Consider the following 14361-nt stretch of genomic DNA (forward strand, 5'->3'; position numbering starts at 1 on the left):
TTTCGAAAGGAAAATGTGCTCTTTGGGATAGGTGAGTCGTCGCTTCTCTCATTTCGGTTATAATGTTTTCGAGGGGAAGTAGTCGCCCAAGTGCTATTCCGATCTTAGAGTACGTGAGATACGCTAAAACGTCTTCTACATCGTTTGTTAATTTGTTGATTATCGCAGTTATTGCTAACAGGTGTTCGTCTATTTCCTCGCGATGCGCTAGATTCGATACTCGTTGTTCTACTCGTTTCGTGATGTTCGCTAATAATGATTATCCTATTAATATTATAATATTCGCGTTTAAAATAGGCTTTTTCCTTGTTTTATTTATTAATATGTATCTATATTTTGCTTTTACTCCTTTATAACTGCTTTTAAACGGTTGGCGTGGACGCGTAACGTCTTTCGTTTTGTTTTAATAGTATAGTTCACGTTGCTATGCTTTTCGAGGATCACGTACGGTCCGGTCCATTGGGACTCGAGTTTTTTCGATCGTCCGCGTCGTACTGTCTCGTCATGTAATAGTACCTTGCCACCTACTTTAAACGTGTCCTTGTTACTCTTCTTGTCGCATGGTGGTTTTGCCTTGCTTAATTTTCTGCTGGCGTAGATGTTCGGTCGAACTTGGCCTACTGGCCCCTGAGAACGCACGGCTCCGGTGGCGAAATCTGGTGCGTCCGTCGCCGCGCTCAGCTTATCTTCTTTTAAATAAAATACATTGCAAATTTTTCCTAGTGCTTTTCGCTCTTTGCTATTTAATTGATCAGTTTGCAATTGCGCGTATAATTTTTTGAATTGCGCTGAAATGGATTCGCGTTTTTTGGTCGCGTGTAACGTGAGTACGTTAGTTGTGTCACTTACCGGCTTCTCTTTTAGAGTTACGCGCGGTATGGGTGTCTCTACTAATTTTTCCACGCCGTTGGACATGCTTATCGGGCATTCGAAATCTGTCGGCTCCATCAAACAGTGTCCGATAAATACTCTTGGTGTGGGTTCTTTACCTTTTACGATACCTACTCTGCTGCGGGGTGGTGAGTTCACCTTCTTATATGGTCGGAGTTTAAATGTAACTCTTCCGATGTGTACCTGCTTTGTGGCGTGTGAGATAACGGCTTTGCGCTTTGTGAGGAAATCATTCCCCAGTATTCCCTCATGATCGATCGGGAATTCATCCTCTACCACGTACATGGTATGGCGTATTTTCTGGCTTCCGAGGTCTACGGTTGCTTTTATTTTTCCGAGAGTGTGGATCTTGTGTCCCGTCACTCCGGTCAAAGTCAGGCGTTTTTCTCGCACCATAGTGTCGCCTTTTAAATTTCCTACTTTGATTAGCGTCAGGATTGCTCCTGAGTCTAATAAGAAATTTGTCTTGCCTTTCTTGGCCTCTTGAATAGGCAGTGTTATCAGGTTTAGGGTATGTATGTTACGTTTCCCCGTTATCTGCGACACTTGATACTCCTCGGCGGCTCGTGCCTTATTCTTCTTTGGTCTCTCGTCTTCTTCGCTGCCGCTACTGGAGGAGGATTCATCGCTCGTTTCTCGCGATTTCTTTTTTCTTACCTTTAAACCATTTACTGGCGCCTTTTTGGGGGCGTCCGTTTTCGATCGGCTTGATCGTTCCGTGTTGGGTCGTCCGTTCAGCGACCAACACTCTTCTCGCTTATGTCCGGTCTTTCTGCAATAGGTGCACTCGATCATATTTATCCCGCCGGGCTTGTCCGCTTTCGGCAACGAGAATCTATTTGCATGTCGGCTCGTACGGCAATCTCGCCCGTAATGGCCTGTTTCTCCACATTTGTGGCACTGTATCGCCTCATTCCCCGGATATCGCGCGTTTTCCGTGTTAAAGTTAGTTTTGTTTGGCGTCTGTCCGTTCCGCGGGGAGGGGCCCCTTACCTTTTCCTCCGCACTGGCGCCGGTTATTGCTTCCTGCAAAGTTCGGTATCGCTGCGCTCTGACTATCATTTTTATGTCGTCATGCAGGCCGATCTGGAAGTTATGCAATGCTTGCATCTTAATACTGTCCAGTATCGCTTTCTGCTGCTCTTGCGAGTGCCCTTGGTCTTCTTCCATGGCCTCGTACAGTTCTCTCGCGAGCTTCTCGACTCGACGCCCAAATTCCTGCGCTCCTTCTCCCGGTTTCTGTTTCAGGGAATTAAATTCCAGCTGCAGGTGGGTCATACCGCGCTTTCCGAGGTATTCCGTTTCGAGCTCTCGTTTTAGCTGTTCGAAATCGCGAATATCGCGCGTGTCGAAGTCGGTCATGGCTTTGCCTTTAAATTTCGTGCATAAGATTGCTTCTAGGAGCATGGCTTTGTCCGCGGGCTGTATATTTTTCATCGCGTAGTTACTTGCGCTGATAAATTCGCGGACGCGCTCTCTCGATTCTCCGTTTATCTCGGGAATCATATTTCGAGCCTCCTTCAGGCTGAGGAATCCGATATTGTGCCCTGGCTGGTTACGAACGTCGCTATTCGTCCGCCCGTACGTAACATCTAGCGGGCCCTGGCTGCGTAAACGGCGCCCTGTTTCGGCGGGGCGATCGTAAGCGCTGGATTCTACCCGGCTCACTCGGTTCTGTAATTCGCGAATCGCGCGGAGCATTTCTACCGAGCGATCGTATTCCGTGCTCTCGGCACGTTCCAAGCGGCTTCGCATATCGTGCATCAGAAGTATGATGTCGTTAATTACGGAGTCTGGCGCTCCTTGGCCTGCTTGTGCCGGCACAGTGGCTCGGCTTTGGCCCATTTCGGACGATCGCTGGGCCTCCGATTGTAACCGATTTATTTCCTCGCTCACTTGAGCGGGCGTTGTGTCTACTCGTGGCGCAGGGGCCGCATTAGCTCTCTGTTGGCTTATTTTATTTGCCCGCGGGGTGTAATCCTCTTCCGTCGGGTCAAACAAGTCGCTCTCGTATGACGTCAGGGAGAATTCTCCTCTCCCTGCGTTCTCGCTTTGAGTATCGGCCGAGGTGTCCGATCGTGCGTCACCTTCGGTCGGGGGCTGTCTGTGCGCGTCACTGTGTTCGTCGCTGCTTGTATTGTCCGCGCTATCACGCGGGTTTTCGTTTGCGTCGCAAAGGCTGGTGTCTAAAAATTCGAACTCGCGTTCAACGACGACGTTGGGGTGTAACTCGAGCACCGGTGTACTCGCGTCGTCGAGTTGCGCGCCTAAGTTTCGCCGCACGCGATCTAGTTCGTCGTTCGCGAGTCGCGTGGCGCGAAAACGATTCCGGATGCTGTTCTCAATTGCTCGTTGCGCGCGCTCGCTCAGCACGAATGACGCGTTGCTGACGGGGGGATGCCGGGACAAGTCGTCCGACATCAATCGACGCTTACGCTCTTAGATCCTGCAATCGCGGAAAGTGATTCTGCGCTTGCGGTTGTGGGGGACGCTCGCGGAGATACAATCTTTTTTCGCGGCGCGTGCCGGTATCGGCTTACAATGGGAATGCAGACTTACATTACCGCCGAATAACGCATCGTCACCGCTTCTGCCGCGTCGACGCCTGACAGGGCCGCTCCTCAGCTCCTGCGTTGTCTCCGCCTTGCTGCGTCCCTGCTGCGCTGCTCCGGGCTGGCGAGTCCGTGCGGTAGGTCGGGGCCTCTCCGGTGTCGCTGATAACACACGGGGCTGCTACCGTGGCGTTGTGTCGTCTCTGCTTCGCGGTTTCCCTGCTGCGCTGCTTCGGGCTGGCGAGTCCGTGCGGTAGGTCGGGGCCTCTCCGGTGTCGCTGATAACACGCGGGGGCTACTACCGTGGCTTTTCTCGCTCACTCGGGATCTGCGGGCAATTCCTCTCCGGGATGTGTTGCTACCGTCTTATGACCCGTCCCCTTTTGCAGGCGTAACTTCTGGCAGGATGTCCTTCCGTCCGGTTGGCAGATCCCACCGCTGCCACCAATTGTTGTGCCGTAAACGGGAGTGTTCCGGCACAGGGTTCTTTGGATCCGCCGGGTTGGAGGAGAGAACAACACTTGCGAGTTTTGTGATTTCAAAGGCGTTTAATAAAACAGATCTCTCGTGGTTACACTTGAATCAATTACTTCACTACCCTGACTTGCGGGTTACCATACTTTACTGACACGTTGACTCGCGGCACGCGCTCGGTTCTTAGACTGCCCGCCGTTCCTTGGAAGGGCGGGCTTTTTATCGCCTCGGCATTGCTGACTTAGCAGTCAGCGATTTTGACTTCGCGATCAACGTCCTAGCGGGCTGGTGATATCCCAAATGACCATATATGGTCATTACCGCGATGCGTGCTGGCTTTCGCGTCATCGGTCCTCGTCGCTAGGGTCGGATTACCAAGTAATCCGGCCCTCGGTGTTGCCAGGTGCCATACTTTATCGCAAATACGTTGTGCGCTCACAACAACTGTTTCTCGTAAGTAAAGTAGGTTATCTATGTTTGAATCATTGCGCTGAGGTTCTGGCAAACCAAACTCTTTCAAGCACTTTTCTCCATGAGTGAACACTATGTCCTCAAGAAGAATCAACCCCTCATTGAAAATTTCCTCTGTGAACTGAACCTCACTATTCTTACTTTTCTGTCGAACCCGATGTAAAATATCATCGCATAGGTGTGTCCGGTATACATTCCATAATTCTAAAGGATTAGACATTTCACAAAACATTAGCATAATGCTAAATAACTCTCTCATTTTGTGTGCACTTTCTGAAATAGCTGCATCTGATAGTGTATCTCGCCAGTGCGTGTCACTCTCAAGCAAATTCCGGGTTTGGCACGCCGCGCGATAAGTGGGCATTATTTCACCATTCACCGTCTTTAAGTCATTAAAAGACGTCAGTCCTCTGACGTGATGTAGGAGTAGTCTGAGATAAAAGCATTCTGAATAATTAGGGTGTATAGTATACACTCGCCCTAATACTGTGTCCCGCTTTATACCTGGACAACCATCTACATCTTGGCCCCGTTTTCTCCGTTGCCATTTTTTGTTAGACCATTTATAATAAGCCGGTACTTGGTGATAAAGCAAAGTCTGTGCAAATTTATCAACTGCACACAGAGCAAAGAAGGCTGTCAGAGTGGTCTGAGGTGGATTTTCTATAACTTGCTGTAGATTTCTTTCAGTAAAATACACTCTTTGCCCATTTTCCCAGCTAACCATTTGCTTGCAAATTGTCGACAACCGGGCAACAAATTCCTGCCAAATCAGGCTGCCAAATCCAGGACCTACTGTGTCCTCGAGTGCGCCCAAATTGCAAGCAAAAGTTGCAATCAGATCATGACGTCAAATAGGGTGCAACATCAGAGCAGATCTGTCACTAGCAGTGCGACGACAGATTGACGCAACAAACTGAAAGCAGGTTTGTCAACCGTACACCGACAACAGATTTGCGCCAAATATTCAGCAGATCTGTCTGCAGAAATGACGGCAGATTGGTGCCAAATATTCAGCAGATCTGTCTGCAGAAGCGACGGCAGATTGGCGCCAAATACCCAGCAGATCTGTCTGCAGAAATGACGGCAGATTGGTGCCAAATATTCAGCAGATCTGTCTGCAGAAGCGACGGCAGATTGGCGCCAAATACCCAGCAGATCTGTCTACAGAAGCGACGGCAGACTGACGCGAAATATTCAGCAGATCTGTCTGCAAATTGACGGCAGATCTGTCGAACCTGAGGTCCGTATTTCACAGTCGTGATTTCACCTGAGAATCAACTTGATCTATATATATATGCAAGCTTCAGCCAGTTTTTACACTGAGGTAACATGCTATATGCGACGTGTAGTTTCAATTATAGTTGAAGTGAGAAGCAGTGTCATTGCTTCTCACCTCAACTAATTGAAGATGCACGTCGCATGTAGCATGCTTAATGTGAAAACCGGCTGAAGCTTACATATAGATCAAGTTGATTCTCAGGTGAAATCACGACTGTGAAATACGGACCTCAGGTTCGACAGATCTGCCGTCAATTTGCAGACAGATCTGCTGAATATATATATTACATCTGCTCATTATATATTACATTTATAATATTATTACAAACTAACGTGTTACAGTTTGAAATATAATAAAATATAACATTATATTGTGAGGTACCCAGTGAGAAATGACCCATCGAATAGACGTCTAATTGATGTCGATCGACGTCGATCGACGTCAATTAGACGTCTATTCGATGGGTCATTTCTCACTGGATATATATTGTAAAATATAAAGGAAAAATGGTGATATAATTTTGTCGTATATGTAATTTATAACGTAAGGAATATTTACTAAGAAACAGGTGTGTGCGTGTTACAAATATCATTTATTACATAATTGAACTTAGAGATATTAAAGTTTTAATGAGGATAACAATTCCAGCGCAACAGAGTATTGTACTTCTGACTTTGACGAGAGTACAAGTATTACAATTCATTCATCACAATGCACAAGAATAAAATAATGTTGTCTGCTCTGTCTAAACATATAATACATACTGCATAATATATATATATATATATATATATATATATATATATTCTAATATATGTATACATAAAAAAACATTTAAAATGCGCACAAATGTTAAATTGTCGTTCTCCTAAAATGTAATATCGAAATTAATATACAGGGTGAGGCACTCGAAGTTTTACTAAATCAAAACACTGCAACTTTTAAAGGAATATATATTTTGGTCTTCAAGAAGCAAAATATAATTGAGAAATGAATATATTTTCCTGATTTAAAGCTATTGCTCGATGTGGCCACCTTTAGCTTTAATGACGGCGTTGAAAATGTTCCGCATTTTATTTCATCCGACTTGTTACCACCGTACTCCTGAGATATAAACCCGATGGACTAGTCTGTATGGGGAATTTTGGAAGCCAAGATATATATATATATATATATATGCACCAAAAAATGCAAGACCATTGATGGGCTGAAGGCAGCTTTCCGCCGAGAATGGAAAGCTATTGCCTGACCCTGTATATACTCTTATACACAAATAATATTCTACTAAACATGTGCATATTAAAACATTGTAAGAATGAAACAATGCTTTGATATCAACTCATTATAGATCGCTCTCCGGGCGAACGAACATACGGAGGTGGCTACCTTGATTACAATACTTTATTATGCATTATAGCAACTACAATATAATATCGCGACGTGTCCGAAACTGTATTGACAGTACTACCATCACTATCACTTTCGTCTGTCATGCTACCCCAAAACGGCATCCTGTAACCTTTTGCACAGACTTCATTCAAAGTAATATGTGAAACATCGTCTGCTAACGCTGCACACTTGTATATCTGAAGATGTGATGATGATATGCCAACATTATAAAAATTATCAACCTCCAAAAACTTCTTGACATTTAAACGATAAGAGTTGCCGTCCTTGAAAATGTCTGAAATGATGCAAATACACCCATCTTTTAGGATGCAACAATTATCGCGCAAATTTGTACTAAATAAGAAATTATTAAATGCTATTTTGCGATATTGAATACGATTACCATTATTATACGGAATAAATACACGAACACATGTTTCGTCTTTATGACTTTCAGCACTTCCATGTGTTTGTAACTCTTTCATCCTATTAAACATTTGTTGAAGAGGTTGATTAGCCTTTCTGCAAAACTTTCTAAAAATTGACATGTTGCTTTCATAAGGGAAAGCTGAAAATGTATCTAAAGCGCCGAAACGTCTAACATCATCAGTCAAATGAAGAAGTCCGTGGACATTATAAGAATTAAATCTAGCACCATATAGATGTGGACAATGCAGAACAAATTTCTGAAGAGCACGTTCTGCGAAACATAAGTACTGTTCTCGTGGAGACGTGGACGCTAATATTCTTATAGCTGTATGTAAAAATAAGAAATGTTTATATACTATGTCATCTAATAAACCGTATAATATAGCTGGACCGGTATACAGCAGAAACTGACGTAGCTCCGTGGCTTTATATTTAGAATATAATTCGAGGGATCTGGGACGCCTTGCGAAGTCTGAAGGACAATACTCTTGTAGACTTTGTATTCTTGTATTTATAATTGTAATAATTCTTTTAGACAGTTTTGTCTCGCGTGAAAACTTTCCTTGTACCCACGCTTGAAACAGTTTCTTCATAACACCTATGTTCACTAGGTGCATAGATTCGAATGGTACCTGTGATACCATTCCCATGGGTAATAGTGAAAGTGGACTTATACCGTCTTTGTGGTGAGAGTCATCGACACGTATGATATATTCATCATCCGTTCGAGGAGGATGGTTAATACCATTAAAGACAAAATGATTAGTATCAATACGTGTTCCTGATACTTTACATTTAGAACATGGATGCTCAGCCATATGGCCACGATGATGTAATATAAAGGCGCGAGCTGGCGCGTCTGCTATGAAACATCTAAGCCTTAATGGCACTCTTTGGCCAAGGAAATCTATTCCGCCCTTCGACATAATTCGTCGTACGTCTTCAACAAATTTTTCAAAAAATATATTGGGACTGTTTGGTTTGTGTGGACCTTTGTAAATACCCACAACTATTAGTGGTGCTTTTTCTACATTGACAATTCGGCACTGAATAGGCCAAATATGAATGATACTTTGTTTGTCTAAATTACATCCATCTGTACTAAAATCTAAGACTACCTCGTTAACTGATGTACATAATATATCAGACAGACTATCAACAATTGCGATTTCCAAATCAAAATGCAAATATTCCCCTGGTGGTACTGTGTATATATCAAGACAACGGCGCGGTGTGTTGAGAAGTGTCCTAACGTCTTTCGGCAAATATGAGAAGCATGGATGTTTCCTTAGAAGAAACAACAATCTGTTTCCTTGGACATGTGTAATATTGTTATCAACGAAACAAGATGCCAACTGGTCACGAAACGATACTTCTTGCAAACAATGTGTATATGAAGAGACATCACTTTCATCGCTTTCGTCACATATATCATTAACATCGGACATAGACGAAGAAGACACATCAGTAGCCTCTTTTGTGTTGTCTATATTTTCACTGCAAGTCAAATTATTAAAAGTATTATTGGAAGCAATACTTTCTTGAGGTGCAATAGATGAGTTAAATGTATGCACATCATTCCTAGTACCGATAGTATGATTGGACGCACATAGTATACGAATATTGGTTCTGTATTCCGATCTAATCCTTCGTTTTTGTCGTTCAGACATTGTGTGCAGCGTCTTTCGACTAACTGAGGTTTTTAGATATCTTTCCATATTATTAAAAAAACTTATAAATACAATAGCAATAGATTACAGGTACAAATTTTGATCGTTGACTTGCAGGAACGCAAGTACAACCTAAAAACGTTTGTCTTTTGTACAAGGACGCTCGCTGGCTCTATCCTACGCGGGCTCTCCCGACTGGCCCACTCGCGTTTCTCTCTCGGAAGTTCCCCCCGTTTTTCGTTGTTTAAAAATTTCATTCCTCTATTTGTATTATGAGTGAGATCATAACGAGGGAAGAACGAGATAACCAGAGCTAGTTGCCCGTAGAATTGAAACTAGGTTGTAAGCTGTGCGAATGTCGCAACGAAATACGATTACGTAGCACGCAAGTATAGCGCGCAAGTATAGCGCGCAAGCGGAACAACGAGCTTAGACCATCGTTAAATCAGGCGAAAGTTTTCATTGAACTAATGTAAAACATTTTTATCGAGCGAGACACGATAAGCATCGGTTAGGTTAGGTTAGGTGAGGCTACGATTACTGAAGTTACTGAAGCGCTCGAAAGCGACTCTTCGCTGTACAAATCAGTCTAAATTAAATTTACGCAAAGTAGCAAATCCCTTCGAGCCTAGAGAGTCACTTTATAAAACTAGATGCGATTATTCTTCTCTTATAATAATCTCAATGCGAACCTAACTTCTGCGTAAAACGGCTCGTGTTATCGCCGGATTTAACGAAATTACGGACATCGGTAATGCGGCGGTAAATTGTCAAATTATGCTTTCTCGTGGCATCGATAAACGGACTAAAACTAAATGGCCGTTTAATCCTTTAAGCCCTAATACCGTCCATAGCGCAACGGCGCGAGAGATTTTGCTGCGACGTTATATAAAAGCTGAGTATATTAGAAATTTCTCATCTTAATTATTTAGCGTTTACGTTTGCGTTACGGGACAACGAGAATAATTCTGGGCTCGAAGGATTAAAGTGTCCTTATCGCAATTGGCCTAGCTTTGGTATGACATAAACGTGGATACTTAATACATCATGAGCTGAAATTAACACGATGGACTTCGTAAAGTAATGTCTGCGGGAATATAGTATTCTCCGGATGTATCGTAAGTTAATTATAATATTGTTTCTATAGTTTTAATCGCGTGTGTGTTCACGACAACTTTGCAAAACTGGGGAAAAATATATATATGTACGTCAACTATTTTCGTCATAAAATTAAACGATTGATTACATCCATTGACTGTATGGCGAAACGGATAATAATTATATTATTACGACATCTTCTACTACGTTGCAAGTACTATTTATCTTGATAATTATGAAGGAAAGTGTCTTTCTCACCAAATCCACCAGAAAAAAAGTACCGCTCTGCCCCGCGAAGCGAGATATTAACACTTAAAGTTGACGACTATCTTGATTTCGTGGTGCTGCTAACTGCTTCATCTGATGATGTTACATGCCGTATCGGCTTTCTTACATTTCTTTTCCATCGTTTGTTTGCTCTGAAAAAGATTAGATATATCGTCATTTAACAGGTAAAGCGTTTTCTATGTCCATTATGTATTTTGTTACATACATTATATATTATACGTTCGGAACATATCCGTACATGAAAATACCAGCAGTCAGTTGGAAGCAAAAATTTGATTCGTCCTGTATCTGAAACATAAAGAAAGTGAACGAGTTAAACAACCGTTTGCTCACGTTCGAAGAGCATTGTGCTTTTCTGTGTTCTCGCGATACAAAGAATCGTATGCACATTATTATTGCAGTATCATATTATGGTACGTATAACATTAATGTGGAAACTTGTGTTATTTCGAGATGGTCATTGCGACCATGTACATAAAGGCTGCGAATATTCCAATATTCACTGCAAGTACTGAAAATCTGTAGCATACGTGATGTAAACCATAGATTTTCAATACTTGCAGTGAATATCGGAATATTCGCAGCCTTTATGTGGATAGTCGCAATGACCATCTCGAAATAACATAAGTTTCCACATTAATGTTATACGTACCATAATATGATACTGCAATAATAATGTGGATACGATTCTTCGTTCGTATCGGGAGAACACTGAAAAGCACGGAACGCGACCAAAAAAGATAAATGCTAATCTAACCTGCGTGTTTCAGATATATGACGAGTTGTTTTCCTACATGGTAATGCCAGAGTTGCGGTAAGCGAGGGTGTGCACGCCGTGTTATGCCTCTCCGTGCGACGTCGACGTCGGGCCGTCAATGTCGACGAGTGTCGAACTTCGTGAAACTCTCGGAGAAACGGTAATCCCGGCGAGGGAATAACAATCGCTCCACGTTGCTATCACGCCCCCCTCACGTGTACACCCACGTGTAATTATAAAGGAAAGTGGCTTTCTCATTAAATCGACCAAAAAAAGTGTCGCTCTGCCCCGCAAAGCGAGATATTAAGTTTTAAAGTTATAAAATTATAAAGTTGACGACTATCGATGATGAGCAGTCAGTTGGAAGCAAAAATTTGATTCGTCCTGTATCTGAAACATAAAGAAAGTGAACAAGTTAAACAACCGTTTGCTCACGTTCGAAGAGCATTATGCTTTTCTGTGTTCCTGCGATACGAAGAATCGTATGCACATTATTATTGCAGTATCATATTATGGTACGTATAACATTAATTGTGGAAACTTGTGTTATTTCGAGATGGTCATTGCGACCATGTACATAAAGGCTGCAAATATTCACTGCGAGTACTGAAAATCTATATATTATAGTTTACATCACGTATGTTATAGATTTTCAGTACTTGCAGTGAATATCGGAACGCAGCCAAAAAAGATAAATGCTAATCTAACCTGTGTGTTTCAGATATATGACGAGTCGTTTTCCTACATGGAAATGCCAGAGCTGCGGTAAGCGAGGGTGTGCACGCCGTGTTATGCCTCTCCGTGCGACGTCGACGTCGGGCCGTCAATGTCGACGAGTGTCGAACTTCGTGAAACTCTCGGAGAAACGGTTTTCATGCTGGGGTCTTTTAGACCCCATGTGTCATTTACGAGATTCTTGAGAGGTGTGGCATTTAAGGGTTAAAAAAGCAGCGCCAAGTTTTTTACAAGAAAAATTTATTTATTTTATTTTAATTAAATATTTTTATTTTATAATGTTACCTCTTTAATTCTTTGTGATTAAAATGATTAAATGATTCTTTGTAATATTATAATTTTATCAAGGAGAATTAAAACTACTACCACTTGGGTTGATAGAAAGATCCCCAGGAATACAAAGATACATACCACTTGGGTTGAGTTAGGTAACACAATTTTGTTTTATTTTTTAAGAGTAGTTGCACTACAATTATTTTTCAAAGCAATATATATATTCTCTTTGTAGTTGGCGTAATTTAAAGAAAGATTTCATATATTTTTTTGAAATATATATATCACTTGGATTGAGTTTGGTAACGCAATTTTGTGATATAATAATAATTTTGTTAAGGTATATATATAATATATATATTCTCTCTTTGTAATTGGCGCAGTATTAAAAGATTTCACATATTTTTTTTTAAATAGATACCACTTGTTATTTAGGTTTTTTCGAGGTAGATATCACTTGGATTGAATAAAGTAACAATTTTGTAATTTAATAATTTTGTGAGACAATTTTTGTGAGACAATTTTATGAGACAATTTTTGTGAGACAATTTTGTGAGACAATTTTTGTCAGACAATTTTGTGAGACAATTTTTGTGAGACAATTTTGTGAGATAATTTTTTGAAATATATATCACTTGGATTGAGTTTGGTAACGCAATTTCGTGATATAATAATAATTTTGTTAAGGTATATATATAATATAATTAGATTTTTTGAGGTATAATATTACCACTGTTTTTTTCTAGGTAACAACATGTTTGGAAATAAAAATACTACTGCTTAGGTTTTTTTCGAGATTTTTCGAAATACAAAGATTCTCAATGTATATTCTCTCTGTAATTGGCGCTGTAATTTAAAAAGAGATATCATTTCTTTTTTGTAATTGTAATAGATCACTTGAAGCGCGACTCATCTTTAATAAGGTGTGTATCACTTGAGTTATAATTTTTTTTAAATAAAAATACTACTGCTTAGGTTTTTTCGAGATTTTTCGAGATACAAAGATTACGTCTACCACTTGTTACTTCGGTTTTTTTTAGGTAAAGATACTACTGCTTAGGTTTTTTCGAGATTTTTTCGAGATACAAAGATTAGGTCTACCACTTGTTACTTAGATTTTTTTGAGGTATAATATTACCACTGTTTTTTTTTCGAGGTAACAACATATACACTACTATGCGTGTACTTGGCGCCTTTTTTTACCTTTTTTTTAAAAAAGGTAATTTTGTACGGATATCACGCCTTTTTGTAGTATTACGCATTTTATAAACAGTATGTACAGGGTGTTATTTCGAGGTATAATACTACCACTTTGTTTTTTTCGAGGTAACAACATAATACATATATACTACTATGCGTGTACTTGGCGCCTTTTTTTACCTTTTTTTGAAAAAGGTAATTTTGTACGGATATCACGCCTTTTTGTAGTATTACGCATCTTAATCTTAACAGAAAAAAATTACACCTTATAAAGAAATGTGTCTGAAGTTGTTAATATATATATATAAACATTGCCAGACATTGCTTTTATGTAAAATATGCATCTATATTATGTTGCTTGTATAAATTATTTCTTACCAACTTTTTCCAAAAATAATATATAAATACCTTTAGCACCTGTAGGCCATCGTTTATTTTCTATAATTTTTCCATCGTCAAATTCAATCCAAAATGTCCTTTCTCTACACATACTTGTATAATGACCATCTTCAATAGACGTACCCTGATGAAATATAGTATTTATTACTTTATACTGCTGTTTAGCTATCGATATCTTAGTCGTTGGTATGGCAGTTAAATTAAATGTCTGTGGTATTTTCACTAATTGATTATCCTGTGACGAGAACAAAATTAAATGAATGATAACTATTTCTTTCGTCAACGTTAATTCATTTCTAAATACTAGATTTCCTGCACAAGATTGGCATGTTTTTCCGTATAATGGACCCCAATTTAAAAATGTATCCTTTAATAAATTATTAAGATTATAACTTTTCTTCTTCAAATTATTAATAGAAATTGGAACAACTATGTTGTTATCAGTAATAATTT

At 40.6% G+C, this 14361-nt stretch overlaps 1 protein-coding gene across 1 annotated transcript; it reads right to left on the reverse strand.

Annotated features, from left to right (window-relative positions):
- Positions 1-6541: 6541 nt before the first annotated feature.
- LOC139779243 (uncharacterized) lies at positions 6542-14087 on the reverse strand. Its single transcript, XM_071717538.1, has 4 exons — positions 12010-14087; positions 11302-11691; positions 10750-10832; positions 6542-10675 (listed from the first exon to the last, which is right to left on the reverse strand). The coding sequence occupies exon 4, from the start codon at positions 9204-9206 to the stop codon at positions 7062-7064; it is 2145 nt and encodes a 714-aa protein (XP_071573639.1). The 5' UTR covers positions 9207-10675; positions 10750-10832; positions 11302-11691; positions 12010-14087; the 3' UTR covers positions 6542-7061.
- Positions 14088-14361: the final 274 nt, after the last annotated feature.

This window comes from Temnothorax nylanderi, unplaced genomic scaffold (genome assembly GCF_030848795.1).
Source record: "Temnothorax nylanderi isolate EJ_2023f unplaced genomic scaffold, tnyl_v1.0 TNYL_tig0215_pilon, whole genome shotgun sequence".
NCBI classification, from domain to species: Eukaryota; Metazoa; Arthropoda; class Insecta; order Hymenoptera; family Formicidae; genus Temnothorax; species Temnothorax nylanderi.

Coding starts and splice junctions, on each gene's coding strand:
- LOC139779243 (XM_071717538.1), bottom strand. CDS start 9,206: ATGGAAAGATATCTAAAAACCTCAGTTAGTCGAAAGACGCTGCACACA.